The 23834-nt window shown below is 38.5% G+C and overlaps 2 protein-coding genes across 6 annotated transcripts in view; one reads left to right on the top strand and one right to left on the bottom strand.

The window, feature by feature from the left end:
- Nucleotides 1–23834, bottom strand: part of LOC134227175 (calpain-11-like) — a 346875-nt gene that overhangs the window by 25745 nt on the left and 297296 nt on the right. The window lies entirely within an intron of this gene.
- On the top strand, nt 933–22603 carry LOC134224190 (glycoprotein-N-acetylgalactosamine 3-beta-galactosyltransferase 1-like). 2 transcript variants are annotated; one of them, XM_062703478.1, is made up of 5 exons: nt 935–1234; nt 1450–2337; nt 21240–21672; nt 21729–21955; nt 22010–22603. In XM_062703478.1, exons 2-5 carry the CDS (start codon nt 2307–2309, stop codon nt 22600–22602), a joined length of 1284 nt encoding a protein of 427 aa, XP_062559462.1. In that variant the 5' UTR covers nt 935–1234; nt 1450–2306; the 3' UTR covers nt 22603. The 2 variants fall into 2 exon arrangements, with proteins under 2 accessions (XP_062559461.1, XP_062559462.1); XM_062703477.1 differs by lacking the exon at nt 1450–2337 and having other exon boundaries at nt 933–1234.

Raw genomic sequence — 23834 nt, 5'->3', positions numbered from 1 at the left:
GAACTCCTTCCTCCAACCCTCCTTGATCAAAACTTCCGTTAAACCCTACAAACGATTTTGATCGTTATTATAGCGTTTCTGACAGAGTTTCGACGTCTTGCTATGAAAAATCATTTAGATATCGTGAATTCCGAAAAGGTACCCGGGTACCCAGCCGGCCACATGAGGGTTAAGCTTTGTTAGGTGCATTATCCGATTACTCTCATTAGGAAATTTTTTGTTCTTTTGGTATGCAGCTATGTATGAAGTCATAGTTATTGTATTTAAGATTCCTCCACTGACGGTAAATCAAACTAGAAATACAATCAATCGTTAGCTGTCACTATTTGTGATTCAATGATATATCAATAAATAATGTTTATAACTCCTCGTATAGGATAAGCTTTGAACATGGTTCACTTCAAAATAGCATCCTACAAGTGATCTGCAGCTAACGAAACCTGATTGAAACACCGTCCAATTGAATAGCTACTTCATGTCATGACATGTTAATTCTCTGTGGTAACCATAGACAAGACAAATTACCGCTTGCCATCGTGCAAATATCACGTTGTTGATTTATTGGGTTTGACTACCGACTACGATAGTTAATTGTCTCATCTCCGCGTCTTACCACTGATGTGCTAATCAAACCAGCGGCTAGTTGAAACTACTGAATAGGCTATGTCAAATCTAATATACCGACGGAAGACAATGTCTTCGCAGACAATGTATTCAAATAGCACTGGTTTTATTGCGCAATCTTCAGAGTGTCTTCTTGTATGTTAGCATTCCATCAATCGATATCAACTAATGCGCCACAGTCTAGCAAATCGATGACATCGCGACCTGCACGCTACCACAATCAGTCAAGGCCACCCGGTACTGTTGGGTGTCATCAGATTTCATTATACCTTCTCACAGTTCAATAGAGAATGTCCGGCATCCAGGATTATTGGTTTTTCAACTTGCTGTGATTTATGCAAATTCAACCGAAACGTATGCCGCGCCGTTTTGTTTACAATCGTGTCATGGGTGTTTAACTTAGCGGCGAGTCGTTCATAGGAACCAATCCTTGCCAGTAAAGCAGCAGGTTTATGTAAAAATTGACGACACTTTGGTTGGTGATCAGCTTCTGATGAGCAAAAAGGGTAAACGGCTTGGATCACAATTCGCCATAATCGGTTGCTAATCATGATATCCGTAATTCAGTTACTGTGTCTAGTGGGGACTAACGACATCGCGACACTCACAGGTAATAAGTTATTGCTCAAACGGTCATGAAGATGGCACAGCGTCGGAAAAGTCATTTATATTAAATCGTGGTGATTCAATGTTTGGTTGAATAACATAGCCATGTCATCGTCATCTTCATTCAAAGTCACTTCTAGTATTGGTTCCTCACATATGCACCATCTACCTGGATTGAAATAGTTGTAAAATTCTCATTATTTTTTTTTCTATTTCTAGCTTCTACTGAAATTTATTTGGACAATTTTTTATTTGTGTTCATATGTTCACATTGCACATAATTTGTATATCTTTTATGATGTTTAAAGCTAACAACGTATATATTTCCACAACACCCACCTGCTGACCCAGTGCTTACACCATCGAATACATCTCATAAAGCTCATCAACTTCGACCTATCCGCATAAGTTAGGAGAGAAAAAAATACACAAACATCCCACCCTTTCCACAAAAGCACGACAGCGCCGGCCAGCGTTCGAATCAATCCCCCATCAACATGAGTGTGCTCGCTTGCAACTCTAATCCTTAGAAGCATCATCACACAGAGGGTTTGGCTGGAAAGGAAGAAGCTACTTGTCGTTGGCGCGCAATTCCAAGCCAGCAAACATCATTTGGATTTCAAATGTTGTCGGGTATGGATTGGCGCACGGTCCGGGAATAGTGAATTCGTGAGTTGTATTCGCGCGAAATCGAATGTTTGTTTTCGTTTGACACGGCACGTGAGTGAGTTAAGCTGACTGGATTGCGCCGACGCTGGGGTCCTACGTGTGTCGGCGTTGTTCGTTGATTAATGCTGTGTCTGATGAGCATGATTTAAACGCGCTACCGAAATGTGAAGAAGTTGGTGTTTAATTATGCTCCGTTGTAGCAAAGAGAACGTTGTGATCGAAGGGCTTTGTTTTTGAAAATGCAATCATGATGTTGTTGTTCATTGATGGATAATGAATTTGACGGATGTGCCTAATTGAAAAAGCAGTGATGTGAGGTGAAGAGACAGAAATGTACGGATGGAAGTGCTGACAGTTTAGTTCGTACATCTGAACGATGCAGGATAAATTTAGTTACGACTGCTGAAATGGATAGAACTCGAAGTTCTTTGTATATGAGTGAGTATTAATTAGAAAGTGATGCTACTCGTCTTGCTACTGTGCTAACTGTTTAGTAACTAATGACTCAGTTGCAACACAATTCTCATTCTGACTGAAATTCAGAATAAGCTACATTTTAATTAGAAGTGATCAATGTGGAAAAAAATGTAACATTTCGATTTTCACCTAAAATAAGCCATTTTATGGCTAACGATTATGTACCTTAGTGCGGTTAGTTGATATAGTATCATATGATGTGTAAATTGACATTATAGTGTTGTGAACCAAACCAAAATGAGTTAAGAGGAAACTGATAATTTTACAAATTGGATTGAAATGGTAATTCAGATTTGATATGGGGTAGATCTATACAGGTAGTACTTCTATCTAGTTACAAATAGTTATCATATAGTAAAAGATAGATTTTTGATACTTTCCGATTGAGTTCTTTTCATCCATAGCCAAGTAGATGTTGTATCCTATCTAACGAGATATTTTTAAAGAAATGTAGCAAGCAGCACAACTTGTTTCACTACTGAACATTTCACTGTGTTGCAACTATTCTGAAAGAAACAATCTTTGCGTATGTGCCATCAAATATAACTCTCTTGCAATCTAAAAAGCGCAAGAGGTTGAGCCTACGAAAACATCCTTCGTTTGCAGTGAAATTGCAATAATGTTCCAAATTAACTGGATTTGATTTATGGATCTTGTGATTGATAGTCCTTCACTCTACCGGACCATTCAATACTTCGAAGGGACTGCGTGTTGACTCACCATAAAAACCATACGATTATGAAGTATTGTACTCAGGTTTTCTATTACTTGATTGCACCATCACCGGTAAAAATGTGAGTTGTAAAAACGTTGAACGATGCTAAATTAAACATGAAGACACACTCAACTTATCTGCAACTTAATTTAAACAAACAATTAAATTTTGAAGTTACATGGTGAAAAATATGCAACTTAATGATTTTGTTTCGTGTTTGCAACATAAAAAGGAGTATTCTTTGGTTGTTTGTTTCCAACTGTTAAATACGTACTGCATTGCAATGTTACAGAAACATTGATCACAACTCGAACGTTTTTAACATCTTGATGCAACTTTTACGTGCTTTGATGTTTTTCCAATGCCTTTAATGAAACTGAATAGAAACAAGGTGCTTTTTGGAAGATGTTGCGTGTGCTACTTGGTTAGAAGTTCAGTAGAATTTTCCGAAGAAGTTCAAAGTTCGCCTCATGAATAAGCATTGGCACTTTGACATAGGATGTCGAAGCACATTCTCTTATTGCTACTAATTGTTTTGTTAACGGCCAGTTTTGTAACTTTGAATGGTGAGAGGCGTTCATATCTCTCTATCTCAGTGTGTGCTTTTTACATCCTTCGCCTATCTCTAAGGCAGGTTAACTGAAGGTCTACGACGATCGCTGCTCTCCACCAGTTGTCCGGAAGTCTTCCGTTTCTCAGTAAGGCCCTCCTCCAAGTCAACACAAACTCGCATATTCTAGCGGATAAGTGTACATTAGGGTTTCAGAAGCTTTGAAAGCAAAGGCATAGGATTGCCAATCTGGAGATGGCAAGTTCGATTCTCTGTCCGGTCTAGGATGTTTTCGGGTGGGAAACATTCTCGACGCCCTGGGTGTACTAATGCAATGGTGGGCATAAAAAAGCTTTCAGTTAATAACTGAGGGAAATGCTAATAGTGTACTAAGTTGGAAAGCAGCCAGTTGGAATGTAGAGCCATTGAAGAAGAAGAACAAGAAGAAGTGCACAGGGGGAAGCGATATAGGCGCATGTCTTCATTTGTCTGCATGCAAAGTATACGTTGCGTATATAGCCTCCATTTTGAACACTCATTCGCTAAGATATGCAAACTTATGCTTGGTGGCCTCAGCATGCTGGCATCCCATGCGCGTGACAGAACAGCTTTCAGCGCATCCCGATTAGACGTTTGGCGTTACCCTCTACTCCTAGGGCCGCTGTGAAAACTTCGCTGTCGACCTTCATCCACGAGCCTGACCAGGATGCCGACTTCGGCTCCTGCTCACCATAAGTGACCAAGTAGCAGATTGATAAATGTTGACTATGAGTGAAGCCCCCATTGTCTAGTTGCCTGGCTAAGCCAGAGCTTGGTTCAGCGGCTACCCCACTCCACTGTCAACGAATTGACCTCACCCACGATGACTATCTGTTTCCAATCCACGAGGTCTGGCGATAGCCTATCGACCATTTGGATCGCATTGCTCTATTGGACATCGTAGTGGGGATCCGGCAGGCTTACTGGACATATTGGCCATCCAATCTTCAGCTTTCCGAACGCTAGAACCTTTTTGGCGTTCGTGACTGGTATTTTTTTTCGTCTTCATTAGAGAGGCTTGCAACCCTGGGCTGGCTCATCCCTTATACTGGTAACTCGAACCAAGCTACCTGCGCGTCAAAACATTCCATCCCTTAGCTGCACTAAATTCCATTCGAAGCACGGAGATAAGGTCGTCTACCTCCGTAATTTTATCCAGCTGTTTACACCGGAGAGTTACTTCGGTGCCCAGGGACCTCACTTTTACGAGCGCATCCAGGACCTCCTGGGCCAACTTTTTATATGCTGTATCGGAAGTACACTTTGCGTATATAATTTTATATTCATGATACTATCGTTAACAGGTAAATCGCTCGGTTGTATTCTACGTTTCAGCACCAGGATCAGTTCATCTGCCCTGGTGCGCCTGAGATAGCCAAAAGAATTTCGGCACCTCGTAAGGACTTCCAGATTTTGGCGTACCTGCTTTATCGGTCTTCTCCAATAAGCTCTCTCCTATGTCCTTCAGAGATTTCCGATCCGCTGTACAACTGTGGCAGATTGGTTATCACCAGCACAACTCGAGGATTAGTATCCTGGGCCGCACCGTTGCCTTTGCTCCTCTGACTCGCTCGATTGGATTGTAGTCCAAAGAAGGAGAAAGGCTTAGTCTGTGAACCTTTCTCGGCTTTCTCGCTTTCAACCGCCCTTCAAATATCTCATGTTCTCAGTGTTCTCCAAAAATTTGAGCTGACTTGGATATAAACTGACTTAGCAGCCCTTTTTCTAGTCGAGACACTGAAGACGACCTTACTGTTGAGGTCGAAATACGTATCTGTCAAGGTACAATTAAGTGGTGGAATTAAATGGGATTGTACAAACTCGTCTTATGACAAGTGAAGACATTCCACTAAAAAGCTCAAAATAATTTTCTTGACTTAGCAGGTTTTTGTATGGATTTAATAAGTATGAGGAAATTTTGTAATTGTTCTGATTACAACACTTTTCCCTTAAACGCAGGAGAAAAGATAACCCAAATATCTTAAAGCATTAATCGAAAGTTTTCACTCAATGAATCCGATTTAAATCCAGGTTGCGAATCTAAGGTCATGATCATTAATATCAGGGAAATATGCTGCCGTTATACGCATAACTGTCCCATGTATATAGGGAATCCCAGCAAACATGGGACAAATATGCGTTTGACGGCAGTATGACTGTACCACGAATAAACTGAATTGTTGACTGGTTGGTCAATCATTCTCATTGTGAACATTTCAGTGACCTCTAATCCAGAGGTTCCCAAACTTTTGGATATGCGACCCACCTAGCAGAATCCCATATTGCTTGCGACCCACCAGGTACCAAATGCATTGATTTTGTGATTTAGATTGGACAAATCATAATAAATTGCTTTTCATCCCATCATTGTATTTGTCTAAATTTCGTCAATTTTTTGGATTGGATGTGGATTGGATTTGGATGGGATTTGAAATTTATTCAGATTGGATTTTAATTGGATTTCGATTTGATTAGGATTGCATTTGGATTGGATTTGAATTAGATTTGGATTGGATTTTAAATAGATTTGGATTTGATTTAGATTGGATTCGAATTGGATAAGGGTTGGTTTTGGATTGGGTTCGGGGTTTAGATTTGGATTGTATAGGACTTCTTTCTACTTGCCCAAATATCGTATAACAAAAAGAGACATTCATCAGAGACATCAGAGACACGACCGCAAAATCAACGTAGAATTACGTATTAGAGTGCAGTGACTCAGAACAGTAATTAAGGTTTCTTGCTTAAATCATTTTTCGAATTTGATTTTTATCATTCATCAATTCACGCACCAGATGACTAATAACCGAAATGTAGGCAATTAACTGTCTATAACAAGTTTTCAATAGTGCCTGACGAAATTCAAATTTTTAATAGTTTAGCGCCTTTATTCAATTGTTCCTAATAGTTGTGCAAAATCTTAAAGAGTTTGTTGATCGATTGATAAAAAAGTCATTAAAATCGGTTGGAAGATGGCTGAGTTATTAGCACATACTTCCTGACCACTTTTCGTGACGGTCTCAAATTTGATTCTGCAGAATGACCCCCCTATATTTTCCCGTAAGACGTATTCTACGTGAAAAGGTCGTTGACCTCGTCATGTTTGTTGTTCTTTAATCATCCAATCATTACTTAGATCCTAATTCAAAAAATGTTGGGGTTGTATACAAGATACGACCGCTCGACGTAAACCTCGTGAAACCAAATATAATACATTGAACCAATTATTCCGCTCTATATAGAAGAGAAGAAACCATCCCACAACACTACTACCCAGCTTTACCTGGGCACCTCCCACTCTATGAGGGAGTAGGGACTCCACTGTCTAGCGGCTGGGCCACCCCATTCATACAACCCAGTTCAATAATAGATAATAACCTAAAAGTAGGCAATTACCAAGGATTGGAACGCGCTGTATGGGGGATGCATGATGCATAAAAGAACTAAAATTTTCAATAGTTTAGAGTTGATAATCAATAGTTTCAATACTACTGGCAAATTGGTGGAAAGTTTACGAATCGATTGATATATAAATCATTAAAATCCATTGAAAGATAAAGGACCTATAAATGTTACAACTCTTACATGATTTCGTGACGGTCTCCAGTTTTGAAATTCTCATTTGACACCCTGTATCCGAGTCTTCCCCTTAGACGTAGTTTACGTCAATATGGAAGATCCTTAGATCCTAATTCAAAATTGGACAAAATAGTAACAAAATTATGATTAAGATTTGTCTTTCGCGACCCACCACTGAACAGCCCACGACCCCCCTGGGGGTCGCGACCCACAGTTTGGGAACCTCTGCTCTAATCAATTACGAAAATTATTAAGGTCCCTTGGGAAGTAAAATTCCGACAAGCGGTGGTAATCCTGCAGGGACACCGTTCTGGAAAAAAAAAACCTCTTAGAAGGTCACGTCTCCACGCTCAGCAATGAGTATTAACAAAAACAAGCGGAAGGGGGAGTCTCTGAATTCTCCACTTCCTTCAAAGAAACAAGGTTTCAAGACCGTCCTGCCAAAGCGCGGAAAAAATAGAAGGAAGCTGGAGAATTCAGATATTCCTTCTAACTCTAATATCGGAAATAATTCTTCTCCAATCGAACTGAGCAATCAGTTCGATTTGATTAATGATGAAATTGAGCAAATCGAATCTACCTCTAGCCCAGGTGATTCGATTCATGCGAAAAAAACAAAGGATTCCGCCAATTGTGGTATCTGTTGCCGAGTTTTCTGGCTTCCGGAATGAGATTTTGAGTAACCTTCAGGGATCAAGGTTTCATTTCAGATTGCTAGGAAGGGTGACTGCCGCGTTTTGCCTGGATCCTTTGACGATCGCAAACGTCTTCTTCAGTATTTAACTGAGAAGCGCCATAAATTCTTCACATACGACGACAAAACTGAGCGATTGTTCAAAGTCGTCTTGAAAGGTCTCCCCAGTGATGACAAATCACTGGATGAGATTAAAATTGAAATTTCTCAATTACTTGGATTTTCACCAGTCCAAGTACTTAAGATGAAAAGAAATCCCATTCTGGTACTTCCCAGAGGGCATTTCTCAAGAATTTTATTTAATTCATTTTAACAAAAGTGAACTAAATAATATGAAAAGTTTGGAAAAGGCCTGTATTATGTCTCATGTCCGTGTTACATGGGAACATTTCCGCAGGCCTGGGGAAATTTCCAAACCCTACCCAGTGCCGTAAGTGCCAAAAGTGGGGTCATGGAACCAAACATTGTCACATGGATGCTAAATGCATGATTTGTGGTGGAACCTCTCACGCCAAGGACGCATGTCCTGTGAGAGAAGATTCCAATAAATTTAAGTGCGCAAACTGTGGGGGCAATCATAAATCCAATTTCTGGGAATGCCCTTCACGCAAAAAGTTTTGAATTCCCGTGCAAAATTGATGACGGAAATTCCAATCGGATCCCAGATTCGACGGGTAGAAATTTTTCAAACGCTCAAATTTCGAAACCGGTTACCGGTCGAGCAATGCATACCCACCACAATTCACAAACAAATTTTGCCGCTCGTCAACGGGTAGCAAGCACTTCAGTAAATTCCAATTTTTCGAATGTACCTACGTATGCAAACATCGCAGCTGGTAGACAAAATTTCTCTTCTCAAAATGAGGTTTATACCCATGTCCCAACGAAAAATAACGGTCATGTTGCCGATTCAGGTAGCATGACTGCTTCCGAATTTGATTTTTTAACTGAACAATTGCATCACATGATTGATGCAATGTTCAAAGCAAATACCATTCCTGAAGCTGTTCAGGTTGGTATAAAGTACACACAAAAAATTGTTATCGGACTCCGTTTCAATGGATCCAAATAATTGTGTGAAAGTTCTAAATTGGAATGCCCGCTCTCTAAAGGGTAAGGAAGATGAATTATTCAACTTCCTTTCAGTTCATAATGTGCATATTGCCATTATAACTGAAACGTATTTAAAACCAGGACTCTCCATTAAAAGAGATCCAAACTATTTTATCTACAGAAATGATCGTCTTGACAGCGCCTGTGGTGGGGTCGCCATTGTCATTAATAGACGTATCAAACATAAATTATTTTCTTCGTTTGAAACCAAAGTTTTGAAACCTTGGGAGTTTCTGTTGAAACAAATTTTGGACAATTTTCCTTCATTGCAGCCTACTTGCCTTTTCAATGCAATGGACAGCAAAAGAATTTGTTGAAAGCTGATCTTCAAATTCTGACTCGCAACAAATCAAAATTCTTCGTAATTGGTGACTTCAATGCCAAACACCGTTCATGGAATAATGCTCAAAGCAATTCCAATGGTAAAACTTTATTTGAAGATTGTTCTGCGGGATATTATACTATTCAATATCCCAATGGACCAACTTGTTTTTCTTCCAGCCGAAATCCTTCTACAATTGATTTAGTTTTAACGGATTCAAGTCAGCTGTGTGGCCAATTGGTAACTCATGCTGACTTTGACGCTGATCACCTTCCTGTGACATTTGAAATCTCACAAGAAGCCATTTATAATCCAATCAGCTCTACTTTTAATTATCATAGAGCTGATTGGGATTTATATAAACGTATATCGATAGGAATTTTGATGTTGATATTCCTCTCGATACCAAAAGTGATAGTGATAATGCTTTCGTATCTGTGACAATTTTAATTGTCGAAGCCAGAGGCATTGCAATTCCGAAATGTGAAGTTAAATTCAACTCCATTATTATTGACGACGATCTTCAGCTACTGATCCGTCTTAAAAATGTGAGAAGAAGGCAATACCAAAGAACTCGCGATCCCGCGTTGAAAGTTATTTGGCGAGATTTGCAAAATGAAATTAAAAACGTTTCGCTATTCTGAGAATTACCAACTTTGAGAATAATGTCTCAAGTTGGATCCCAGTTCGAAACCCTTTTGGAAATTAACGAAAATTCTTAAAAACCTCAAAAGCCAATTCCAGCGCTTAAAGAGGGAAATAAAATTTTATTAACAAATGGCGAAAAGGCTCAAAAACTTGCTCAGCAGTTCGAGAGTGCCCATAATTTTAGTCTAGGTCTCACTAGTCCAATTGAGGATCAGGTTACACGAAGCTTCGAAGACATTCTCAACCAAGATAATGTTTTTGACCCTACGTTGGGAACTAATTTGGATGAAGTGAGATCTATTACTAGAAAATTTAAAAATATGAAAGCCTATGGTGATGATGGTATTTTCTACATACTTATCAAAAAACTTCCTGAGAGCTCTTTATCCTTTTTGGTTAATTTATTTAACAAATGTTTTCAATTGGCATACTTCCCAGATAAATGGAAAAACGCCAAAGTTGTTCCAATTTTGAAGCCGGACAAAAATCCAGCTGAGGCTTCTAGTTATCGCCCAATCAGTTTGCTTTCTTTAATAAGCAAACTGTTTGAAAAGATTATTTTAAATAGAATGATGGTTCATATTAATGACAATTCTATTTTTGCTGATGAGCAATTTGGTTTTCGCCATGGGCATTCAACCACTCATCAGTTATTAAGAGTAACGAACTTAATTCGGCTCAACAAATCTGAAGGATATTCGACTGGAGTTGCTCTTCTTGATATAGAGAAAGCATTTGACAGTGTTTGGCATGAAGGTTTGATTGTTGATTGTAGGTTTGATGAATTTTAATTTTCCTCTGTACATCATTAAACTGATCCAAAATTATTTATCAGATCGCTCGCTGCAGGTAAACTATCAGAATACTAAATCTGCTAGATTACCTGTAAGGGCTAGTGTCCCCAAGGCAGCATACTGGGGCCCATATTGTATAACATTTTTACTTCTGACTTACCTGATTTACCACCAGGGTGTCAAAAATCTTTGTTTGCAGATGACACGGGCCTTTCAGCCAAAGGGCGAAGCCACATAAGCCGAGAGCTTCTTATTTGAAACCTTCTAGCAGACATATTGTCACTATGAATGGGGTTCCAATTAATTGGTCTAGCGAAGCTAAATATTTAGGACTTCTGCTAGATCAAAAATTAACTTTAAAAATCACATTGAAGGCCTTCAAGCAAAATGTAACAAATATATTAAGTGCCTATATCCACTTATAAACAGAAAATCATAACTTTGTCTTAAGAACGAACTTTTGATTTACAAACAAATTTTAGACCTGCCATGTTGTATGCTGTGCCAATATGGACTAGTTGCTGCAATACCAGAAAGAAGGCACTCCAGAGGACTCAAAATAAAATTTTGAAAATGATTCCGAAGTTGCCTCCTTGGTATAGTACCAACGAACTTCATATAATTTCTAATATCGAGACATTGCAACAAATGTCCAACAAAATAATTTCAATTTTAGACAAAAATCGTTGCAATCTTCTATTGCAACGATTAACTCCTTGTACCCTTAGTTTTAAATAGGTTAAGTTTAGTTTAAGTTGAAAACATTGTAATTCCTACATGGTTCAATTCAACCAGAGGAAAAATTCTAACTGCCAGAGGCAATTGAAATGTATTAATAATAACTAAAAGCGTAACATAGCAAATAAGGATGATAGTGTTAAGAAAACACGGAACACCTAGTCTAAGAGATGAATGCATGTATTAGATAATTAGCAAATAAAATTAGTTAGCAAATAAAAAAAAAATTAAGGTCCCTTAGATGTCTTCAACTGTCATAAGGTCCCCTTATATCATGCGGCGTAACAGCAAGTACTTTTTCAGCTCGTTTGCTAACAAAGGAATCCGTGGAGGCAAAACGGTCAGAAGATTGGTACGATCTGGCTTCCCGAACAGAAGCGGCAACCTCTAGAATAGAAGTTGGAATGAACTTGACTTGCACAAGAATAATATGCAAAATACTTGAGGCTATACATCAGGTATTTTCATACCAATCGAATAATAATTTATTATACGTTTTGTACTGTACTAAAAGAGTATGTTATGCCTAAAGTATTTTGGTTATGAATTTTTGATATTACTCCCTTGGTATGTTACCTCTTATGCACATACAGTTTATAACTGCGTAGGGTATCACTACAGAATTTGGTGTCAATGAGCTATTTTCTGCTTCCCGGGTTGCAACCCTTTCCGTTGAGGCACTCTGTAATGTGGCTTCAAACCATTTAGGATCATTTTCAATTAAACTTGTCAATCCTGATTGATCTGGCTCGATGTATTCAACGCACACAAGGTGATCATACAATCGCAGATCATTTGTTTCATGAATTTATAGACTACTGAGAAAATCTTTGGTGGCAGTGAATTTTCTCTCAATCTGGTTATTATTGAATGATGTGTCACTTAAAGCAAACCAATATTAACCTGGATAATTTCAATGGTACCGTGGGGCATCGAAATCCGTACACTTAAGCACCTTAGTATATGAAAAAGTCATTCGAAAATAGGAATCGAATGTAAATGAAACATTTGTCATCGCCACAGGATCATGAAGTCTTCTACTTTTGAAGTGTTTCACATTTAGGTACTCATTAAAAACTACGAAAAAATCTTGGGGTTGTATACAAGACACGACCGCTCGATGTAAACTACGTAAAACCCAAAACAGTAAACTGAACAAATCTTGCTTAACTTTTCAAAAGGACCTAAGTGACATTTTTTTCATGAATTAATAGTACTGCAATCAAAAGCTTTCATGTTGTTCTGTTGATTGCGCTATTCAAATTAATTCATGAAAAAAATGTTACTTAGGTCCTTTTGAAAAGTTAAGCGAGAAATCATTCCGCATTTTGAAGAGGAGGAAACATCCCACCGACACTACTACCCAGTTTTAGCAGCCCCTCCCACTCTGTAGAGGACAGGGAGTAGGAACTCCATTGTCTAGCAGCTGGACCACCATATTCATACACCCAAGTTCAACAATTGATAATTCCCTAAAAGTAGGCAATTACCAAGGATTGGAACACGCTGCATAGGGAATGCATGATGCATGAAAGAACTAAAATTTTCAATAGTTTAGAGTTGATAATCAAAAGTTTCAATATTACTGGCAAATTGGTAGAGAGTTTGCGAATCGATTGATATATAAATATTTAAAATCCATTGAAAGATGGAGAGCCTATTAATGTTGCAAATCTTACATGATTTCGTGACGGTCCCCAAATTGAAAATTCTCATTTTACACCCTGTATCCGAGTCTTCCCCTTAGACGTAGTTTACGTCAAAACATGATAAAATAATGAATTAAATCAACTACTCCTGACTCGAAATCCGTCCACCGTGGACGGATTTTGAATCAAAGGATCAAAATCCGTACAGCTATTTTTTAACTAAATATTAAAATTGAAACAGTCTGTTTGACTAAACTACCACTGTAAATAGTTCGATACGCACCTTGAGAAGCGATCCCTACGATTTGTATTCCGCTTATCTTATGTAATGATTCGCAATTAGCAATTAAAACACAGTTACTTTTGGTGCAATTATGCTCTACCCGAAAACAAAATGGCGGCACAAACTCCGCGTTTGGTGGGTGGAGATTTGTTTTTGTTTTTTGTGGTTTTAATTTCAAAGCCTTCTTTCCAATTATATGCCCTAAGAGCTTACTGCCAAAAATCTGAACAGGATAAGATATTAATCTATTTCTAAATTAATTATCTTTAACCCCCTTTAATTTATTGATATCTCATGAGGTGGACGGATTTCGGTGCTGTACGAATTTCGGTCCCGCACGGTACTATTTTCTCGAATTACTCTCGTTACTATTTTATTTTGACGTAGGACTTACGTCTCTCTTCACTATACCGGGTGTCATTTCAATATTTCTTAATCGACCGCGTTACGCTGTGTTGAAAGATTTTGAATGATAATAGCGTCTGTCCCAGTGAACGGATCTCTTCGGAAAACCCCTAATCGACTGATCTTATGTATGCCGTTCATATTCATACTTGATATGACCCGAAAAACTTGTTTCAATAGGCCTAAAACTGTTTTCGAAGCAAAACATTGACTGCACTGAAACCTATAAATATGGGTGCCGCTTGTTCCTCGCGTCATTTCTCGCTTAACTTTTCAAAAGGACCTAAGTAACATTTTTTTCATGATTTAATTTGAATACCGCAATTAACAGAACAAAACGAAAGCTATTGATTGCTGTATTCAAATTAATTCATGAAAAAAATGTTACTTAGGTCCTTTTGAAAAGTTAAGCGAGATTTGTTCGCTTGATTCTGATGGGTGCAGACGCTAGCGGATAAGCTGCAACTGCGCACCAAAATAAGCCATAAAAGAGGGTGACGCAATTTTTCCTTCTCATTCTGTTCAGAACTTCCAACGGGATATTTTTCTTTCATTCTAACCGGGACAAGCAAAGCCACAGCAGCACCGATTCGACAGCACTCGCAACTTTTCGCAAAACAGCATCGTCCGCATCATCCGCTTTTCGGCCCGGCAGCGCCGAGGCCACCATCAGCCAAAGCATGCCAGTACAGCCGCAGAAAATGTTCCAGAAGCAGCCCATTCTACAGACCAGACAACGTAGCAATGCCGAGGAGATACAGGCAGCAGCAGCAGAGTCGAGCCGAAACTAGCCGGCATCAATGAAGAGCTGAGGCCGACCGGCATCAGTGTTGAGCCGAGACCGGCCGGCATTGGTATCGAGCCGAAACAAGTTGAAGAAAATCAAAAGAGAAAGAACTGCAATGTTCTTGAAGAAATCGCGTGTGTGTGTTTTGGTTTCGAGTAAAGAAACCCCCTCGGTCAACCAGTTCCCCAAAAGGAGTTAATTTTCGGCCCTTATCAGGGCCAAGAGAGTTAATAATAATTTTCGCAATTGGGTGGCATTCGTCACTGGTTCGTCGCATGCTGCATTAAGGCAATTCGCATCCCGCTGGTTCCATTGAAGAAACAGCACACGTCAAGAGAATACGCTGCATGTAGACAGCTTTGGTTTTGCGCTCCACCCAGGAGCACCCAGCATCAGCCTTACAGTCCGCTGCAACATGACGTAACAGATGGAGATAGAAAATGTATTTCTTCGAAGCAAACGGTTCTTCTGAGAGCCACTGATGTATATAATATCAAAGTTTTAAATACCCTCCGCGTTAGAAAATGTACTTGGGTGTCAAATCCAATATTCTACACGGAAACAAATCCGTTACTGATTTCATGATTTAAAAATCATGAATTCATGATCTATCTCATTTCATGAAATCATGAATTTGACTCATGATTTCATGATTCAATTCACCAAAATCATGAGTCAAAGCTACCGCTGCCATGAATGTGAATCATGAAATTATGAAATCAATGGGACAGGCGTTACCTTTATCTGTCAAACCGTGGCAATAAATTTGTGGCGTCCATAATCCTCAGCGGCGGCGTTTTTCTAATTTAAAACATGTTCTGTAAGTAATGAGGTTTAATCAACAATTGTATTTTAATAATAATCTATTATTTGTTAATTTAGAGCGCCCTTGCGGCTTTATTGCGAAACACTGGCTAAGTTTGCGTCCAATTGTTATCATTAATATTTGTCTCTATCGATCGGCGGTGGCGTTTTTTTATTTATGTTGAGGAGATGGTGCTGGCAAATTCAAAAAATCTTTATATTGTGAATTAGGTTTTGATTTGAATTCAAAAGAACACGACTTCGGTATTAAAATGTACCCTATGTCCCTGTGGAGTTGAATACTGAAATGCAGAGCATGCCAAACATGAGAATATTCTATTTATAATGTGTAGCAGCAATACACATCTGGCGGATTCATAACTGCTGATTTCAATTTTTATACGTATTTCATTAATCTTAAATATGGGACGAGCTCTAGTTCAAGTAAATTGTTCCATTTTCGTAAATTCAATCCATAATTTCAAGTTAAACAACTCATGCTGCTATGACCCGTCCTACGATTCGATGATCGGCTGAGCCCACATTTTAAAACTAATCTTCCATTTTCATGAGCTCAAATCATGATTTCAGGTCGAATGACTCATGGTTTCAGGTAAGATGACTCATGATTTCATGAACTAAATCATGAATCGATTCACAACTCGATGACGGATGGAACCCGCATTTATAAGAAAAGCTCCTATTTTCATGAATTGAACTCATGATTCCGGTCGAATGACTCATGATTTCAGATAATATGACTCATGATTTCATGATCCAAATTATGATTAGCCGTCGGTAGAAAAACCGTAACGCATCAGTGCGTTACTGGAAAACAGATCATAAAACAAATCATGAATTCATGATTTATAATCATGGTGTATTTTCATAACATGAAAACGCACTATATTCATGAAATCATGAGTCATATTTATGATTTTCGAGAATGGAATTTTACCCGTGTAGGGATAAAATGTTATACGCGAATAGCAGATTTTCAAGATTTTTTATAACCGTGACATAACAAGAACTGTGACCGCGAAGTGGACGAAAAACTAGACTTGACCATGCCTTTAAAGACACTTAATATGTCCAAATTTCTCACATAATCTAATTTAGATAAATAAATCGGTGATAACAGCCCAAACATTATTATAACAGTTTTCGTGAGCAATTTAAAAAAGATATCTCAAAATGAAAAGCTATCAATCGATTTATATAGAAAAACATTGTTTGATACTGTTCGCGCACAAAGCGAACGTGACTGAATGTGAATGTGACTGTTCTACCAATCTTAAATTTTCCGCACTGCCCACCTGAACAGCAATTCTTAGCTCAAGGCTTGTGGCCTGTACCGTGCGAAAAGTCCCGTTAGGAAATAGACGCCAGCAGCGAGCAACAAAAGATGTCACGAACGCGTCGATGATGATGACGCTTTGGCTGACAAAGGAACGGGATACAAGACGCTCACTGATTGGCCGACCAATCGGGAAGCAGAGACGATTCAAAATTAAGTATAAAAGAAAAGTGCATTCGCTTACAGAGCATTCAGTCCTTATTAGTTGGACCAAGCCGAAACAAACAGCCTTTTTCAAGGCTATAAGAGTTAAATAATTTCCTTATTCAGTCGATATCGCATGGACTCGGAGGCCCTTCAGTCGAAGCTGCGAATGAGCTGCTGCTGGGTCTGACGAGGAGGCATAAAATAGCACAACGTGATTTTTTTTCCTTTCATTCTGACCGGGACAAGCCAAGTAACAGTAATATCGATTCGACAGCATTCACACCTTTTAGCAAGGCAGCATCGTCCATACTATCCACTTTTTCGGCCCGGCAGAGTCGAGGCCAACATCAGCCGAAGCATAGCCATCAGTACAGCAGTAGAAAAAAATCCAGAAGCAGTTCACCCCACAGACCCGACACCGCAGCAATGCCGAGCAGATACCGGCAACAGCAGCAGAGTTGAGCCGAGGCCGGCCGGCATCAGTATCGATCCGAGACAGGCTGAAGAAAAGCAAGAGAAAGAATTGCGATGCTTTTGAAGAAACCGTGTGTGTGTTTTGGTTTCGAACAAGAAACTCTTTCGGTCAACCAGTTGTCCATGAAAAAGTTAATTTCCGGCCCTTATCAGGGCCAAGAAAGATAATGATAATGCTCGCAATTGGTCACCGGTTCATCGGTCGGCAGTTCGTATCCCGCTGGTTCCATCTGGAGAAACAACACACGTCGGCACATACCTACACTGCATGAAGACAGCTTTGGTTTCGCGCTCCACCCGGAGCACCCAACATTAGTTTTACAATCCACTGCAACATGACGCAACAGATAATAGAGGTAATAAACTATAGAGGAAGATTGTCGCTGTCGTCACTGACGAAACATCTTTTGCTGGCGAAGATAGGGCACTAAATGTCAACGAAGGAAAAATCAGTACGTTTTGACAGATAGGTACTCAACATGTTTGGGAACGATAACAAAGGGAACCGCAGCGACAATCGTCCTCTATAGTTTATTACCTCTATTCAACAGATGGACATAGAAAATGTTTATTTTCAAAGCATACGGTTCTTCTGAGAGCCATTGATAGACTTACTAAAGAGTTCTTAAAAATTCTAAAATACTCTAGAGATAAAATGTTATACGCGAATAGCAGATTTTCAAGATTTGTTCATAACCGTTACATAACAAGAACTGTGACATATAATGAAATAAATCACAAAAAATTCCACTATTAGATGAAAAATCGATTGAGAGCTTTCTTTTTGAGATGTTTTTTCCTATATTGCCCATGAAAATTGTTATAATAATGTTTGGGCTGTCATCGCCGATTTTTTATACAAATTAGGTGACGTGAGAGATTTGGATATATTATACATCTTCAAAGGCATGGTCAAGTCAAGTCCTACGTCCACTTCGCGGTTATGTCACAGACATTACCCACTGTTCGTTTTTCGACAAACTTTTTCGTACCAAATCGTAAGCTCAAGAGAAACGTTTTACTATAGTGGAATTTTAGCAAATGGGTGTTGCTTTCGTTGGTTTTGACCCCTACGACGATGGACGGAAATACCTGCCGTATCCTTAATAGATTTTTAAGGTTTTTTGCATTGGCGTAACTAATGAAAAATTCTAGGGGGGGCTAACTTTTTTTTTAAACTATTCTAATTTACAACAAATAAGACAGAAAGTTTACCATTTTTGCTCGATTCAACTGATGTATATTGTTGGTCTACCAGATATCAATGGACGACTTAAATATTCCAAATGATGTTCATCGACGCTCAGCCCTGTTTCAAAAATCTAGAAATCTCGTAGGATTCCCAAAATTCTTGATAGGTTCAAAAAACCATAGGTGTTGCGCTCGCCGTAAATAGAATGTGAAGCATGATCCTGATTTTCAAAGGATTTTTTTATTTGCTTCGAACCCAGAATACATTATAAATTAAATATTAGTAATTCAAACTCTTTTCGCCAGCTTTCAATTCAGTGGCCTGACAATTCCTACGAGCTTTCAAACGGCGATCTGACCACAACAAACTAACCTTTCTTTTCTGTTAGAATAACTTCTAGGATGGTTTAAAAAAAATAAGTTTCACATCCCAATACAACTTATTGGTCAATTTAGTTAAAAAAAATTGCAACAAATTAACTTATAGGCATTTGTTAACACATAGGAACATTTAACACATCTTTTCTCTCAGTAGGTCTGTTTCACGCCTACTGAGACATTTTCACTGGTTTCATTGCTGCAGCGACAATAGGAGTTTAGAGAATTAAATAGTATGCAGAGTTTCTAAAATCCATCCGAAAGAATACAAAGTTCTTTCTTATTCAGCTTTTAGTTACCTCTACTTGAAATCTAAGAGTTTTACCGAACCTTTCTCAGGAAGCCTACAGTGATAATAATGCGCTGCAGCTTTTAGGATTGGTATTAGGTTAAGATCATACGCTCGATTTAGATAACAATTACTCACAAACCCTGGAAAAACTTGAAAATCTCAAAAAATTGTCCATTATCCATTAAGTATTTGTAATACTAATAAATAATATATTTTTAATTCACTTGTTGATGAGGTATTTCCTTTGGTATTTCATAAAAGTTATAACGTGTTTTAAGGGGTTCAGATTTTGTCATGAGCAAGCCTTATAACAATGAATTATTGGCAGTGGCTGATTTTCTACCCGTCGCTTCCACATCCAGGCGCTATCGTATATGCGCCAATAGCCAGCATGAGTTACCGCCAGAAATTTGTATGGTGAAAGACATTTAACGCGGTTTTTTTTTTAAATTAGGATCTTTTCATGAAAAACTATTTGGTACCGGTTATGTAGGAAGGTGTCCGCTACTACGCCTACTAAATATTATTTCGATGAAGGTGCTTAATTTTGAGAAATCGAGCCTTAAATGCCTTTCGCCATACTGATTTCAGAAAGTTAACACCTAGTGTGCCGCTGTAAGCACGCTCTAAGCAGGCGATTCATTGCTCGAAGTTCAAAAACTTGAGCGAATTGATTCTACTTGCTGTAGTGTTTCGAAGAGAGGGATTGGATAATGAAGATAATCCTTTCTCTGTATTTACCCCTGTATATAATCAGTGGACTAGATATGTGCAATACTTATACAAAGTTACAAATTTTCTAGGGGGGGCTAGCCGGAGCCTAGGTGGGGCTATAGCCCCCCTAGCCCCCCTGTAGTTACGCCAATGGTTTTTTGATCACAAAATCATAAAATATCTAACAATTCAGTAAATTTTATCATTATTGATTTATTGGCAATTATCGGTAAGGACGATTATGCCTGTCTTAGTACGAGTAGTCATCATGCTTCTACCCAAGCCGTTTCTAGGAGGACGTTGGGCAGAATAACAGTGATTTAAACAATGCTAATCTTACCCTATTAAAAAAAGATTCAAATTATGTTCACTTCACACTTGCCGCTTGCCTGCGAAATTTATCCATTCTATTCTTAATATTGCTTTATTCCCTCCTACTTTGAGCAGTAAAAAATCGTACTCACCGATAACTGCCAATAAATCAATAATGGAAAAGTCATGCACACGGTGACAAAACTATCCCAATTATAATTTAGTAAACTAATAATCAATGAGTGGCTTAAGTAACAGAGAATTAAAACCTTACAGAGGGAGTCTAAAGATTGGATAAACTAGTTCAAATTCTTCTTAAGTCATGAAGTCTATAAATGATATAGAAATCCATACATTTAGATTTTCACAGAAATTTATTATTGAATTTACTTCTGAACCATTCTACCATTTTTCAAAGAGCATTTTCAACACAACCTATTCTCATTATTGAACGTCGCTCGAGCATGGCATTAAATTATTATTACATTAATAATTTCGTTAATGGGATAACGATTGTCAAATCGTTACAATTATGAATGTTTTTCAATAGACAACATTTTGACCTTGCATTTAGATTGGTCATAACCCTTTTCATTAAATATAAGTTAGTACAGAATCACATCATAGCAGTTATGAAATGGAATGGATAAAAAGCACGATCTTTGTTTAAAAATTGCAAGGTCAAAATCTTTGACGACGAAATCAGTTCATAGATACTTATTCTACATACCGAATCACATGCGCTGACCACAATAAGCTTTTCTGCAAATCACAAATATGTTTCGTTGATCATCAGTTTGAGTCAACATGCATTTTTTGTAGATATATCGAATATCAATATTTGGAATTAATTATCTCTCATCTTGTCTTCCCCGCAGAAAAACCATCCATATCGCGTAAACACTTTGCCTTCCTGTTTGCGATAATCGTCGCGTGTATGTTTACGATTCTCTCAATTCTGCAAACCAACGACAATGGAGTGGCGCAGCACCGATATGGTGCCGCCATCGAGGAGCAACTGCTGATGCATTCGGTCAATTTAACAGACACCGTACGTGTTCTCTGCTGGGTCATGACTACTCCGGCCAACCATGAAACCAAAGCGCTGCACGTCAAGCGAACCTGGGGTCGCCGCTGCAACAAGTTACTGCTGATGAGTTCTTTCGAGGATGCGAAAGTGGGGACTATTGCTTTGGATGGGGTTGGCGAAGGACGGCAATCGTTGTGGAACAAAACGAGGGAAGCGTTTCGGTACGTTTACGAACAGCACTTGGATGAGTACGACTGGTTCATGAAAGCAGACGATGATACGTGAGTGTGTGAATTAAAAATAAAATTAATGATCTAATTGTTTTGTTTGCTTTCAGATACGTTATCATGGAAAACCTAAGGTTTTTCCTCTACCCATATTCACCGCAATATCCGATTTTTTTCGGAAGTAAATTTAGATATCCGGAGTACGTCCGTCAAGGGTATTTCTCAGGTGGGGCAGGATATGTTCTTAGTAGAGAAGCACTGAAGCGTTTTGTAGAGCAAGCTCTGAACAATACAGAAACGTGTTCCGTTGCATATGACACAGAAGATCTAGAAATGGGTAAGTTCAAACCTAGTCAATTTCAATGGGAGTTTTATCGAAATATGCTTTTAGGACGCTGCATGGAAAGTGTCAACGTAACAGCTGGAGATTCACGTGATCTCATGGGACGAAAACGTTTTTTGCCGATGGAGCCACTGTTCCACCTGACGAGCAACCCAGCGGAGGATCCGGACTTTTGGTACAAGCAATATTCATTCTACGAGCCATTTTACGGTCGAAACTGCTGTTCGGATCTTGCCATCAGCTTTCACTATATCCAAGGCCGACAGATGTACGTGATGGACTACTTGATATATTCGCTTCATCCGTATGGCGTGAGCTTTAGAAAACCTGCGCTGCAACCAAAGATGTCCTGGGACGAAGCGTTAGTAGTTAGTGGGCCGTACCCGTTGCCGAGTACAACGACGACAACTACGACAACAACTACGGAGACAACAGCCACTGAATCCTTGGAAGTTGACACACAATCCGAGAGTAGTGCACCTTTAGAATTTACTCAGGCGATTGATGCCCTCAGCAATACCAGTATTAATAGCACTCAATTAAATCATATCGTGGACCGATTATTAGAGAATAATGTATTTTTTGATAAAATTGTAGAGAAGATGAAAAGTCATAATAAATCTAGTAATTCTAATATATAAATAAAAGATAAATAGATGTTTGTTTAATTTTTCCTTATCGCTTAGTTGAAATGTAGCGATATAATTGTATTTATGACGGCGTGAAGGTAACCATTTTCGAATAGTTTGACAAAGTTTTCAGAAACCCCTATGTGGTAAGCGATCACGGCCAGAATTTTTACAATAAATAAGTAAACAATGTCTATTTTATCAGATTGGTGATTTAGCGTTGCCTAAAATGTAAGGACATCAATCAAAGTTGAAGAATAAGCCATTTTCAAAGATGGAGTAAATACTATGAAACAATATTATGAATATCTAGATAGTTTTGATAGAGCTTGTTGATTTAGGAAATGAATTGAACTCGTATTGTGTGAGATTGATTCTTTCCGCTTCAGTTTCGTGTCTATTTCGTTCTTTTGGCCCTTTCGACCTTTTCTTCTTTTATAGTTCCAGTGGAGCCAGTGAAGAGATATCAGCTTCCACACTGATACTCTTCCCTCCAGCTTCATACGGGAGCTTGGCAGAAGGAAGGTCGTGAGATTTTATACCATCACAAATATTGCCCTCCGCTCGCTTTCAAATCGATTTCTATAGAAACATTTTTCATGCCTGCCGTATCCTAACGGAACTATCAAAACTATTCTTTCGCCTATAATTCTAGCATGAATATGTTTGGAAGATGATACATATTAGCATTTCCATATCATCATATGATTGTTATTGATGACTATATAACTATGTGTATAGACCAGGAATCAGAATGAATAAATTTTGGCTATTACGCATTTTTCAAATGTTAGTTTAGATTAAGGTGGACCACTCTTATATGAAAAAAGTTTAAAAACATTTTTTCGAGAAATATACCCCCTGAAAATAATATTATGATATTATCGTCTGATCTTCTATCTCTTATATCGATCATGTCCATATCTCATTTTGCTATCTTATCAACATTTGATATTATTGAGCTATTTTCGTCTACTCGGGTACTGATTAGGTATGTGATAAGATACATTCAATGCTTATCAACGAGAATGTCTAAAGCATTCAGTTTTCACCAGCTGCTTTTCCTCGTTTGAGAAATGCTGGCATTATGTGGATATCCATAAAAATGCTTCAATGCAGCCTATGTGTAGGCGAAAACTATTTCGCACGCTAAGATACCACAAACAAAATGAATTGGCTGTTGCACTTTTTTTCTGTACTTTCTTTAGTTTGTGGATGACTGCTAAGACCATGATATACTTTTA

Source organism: Armigeres subalbatus, chromosome 3 (genome assembly GCF_024139115.2).
Source record: "Armigeres subalbatus isolate Guangzhou_Male chromosome 3, GZ_Asu_2, whole genome shotgun sequence".
Lineage (NCBI taxonomy): Eukaryota > Metazoa > Arthropoda > Insecta > Diptera > Culicidae > Armigeres > Armigeres subalbatus.
This window is presented reverse-complemented; position numbering and strand designations above follow the sequence as displayed.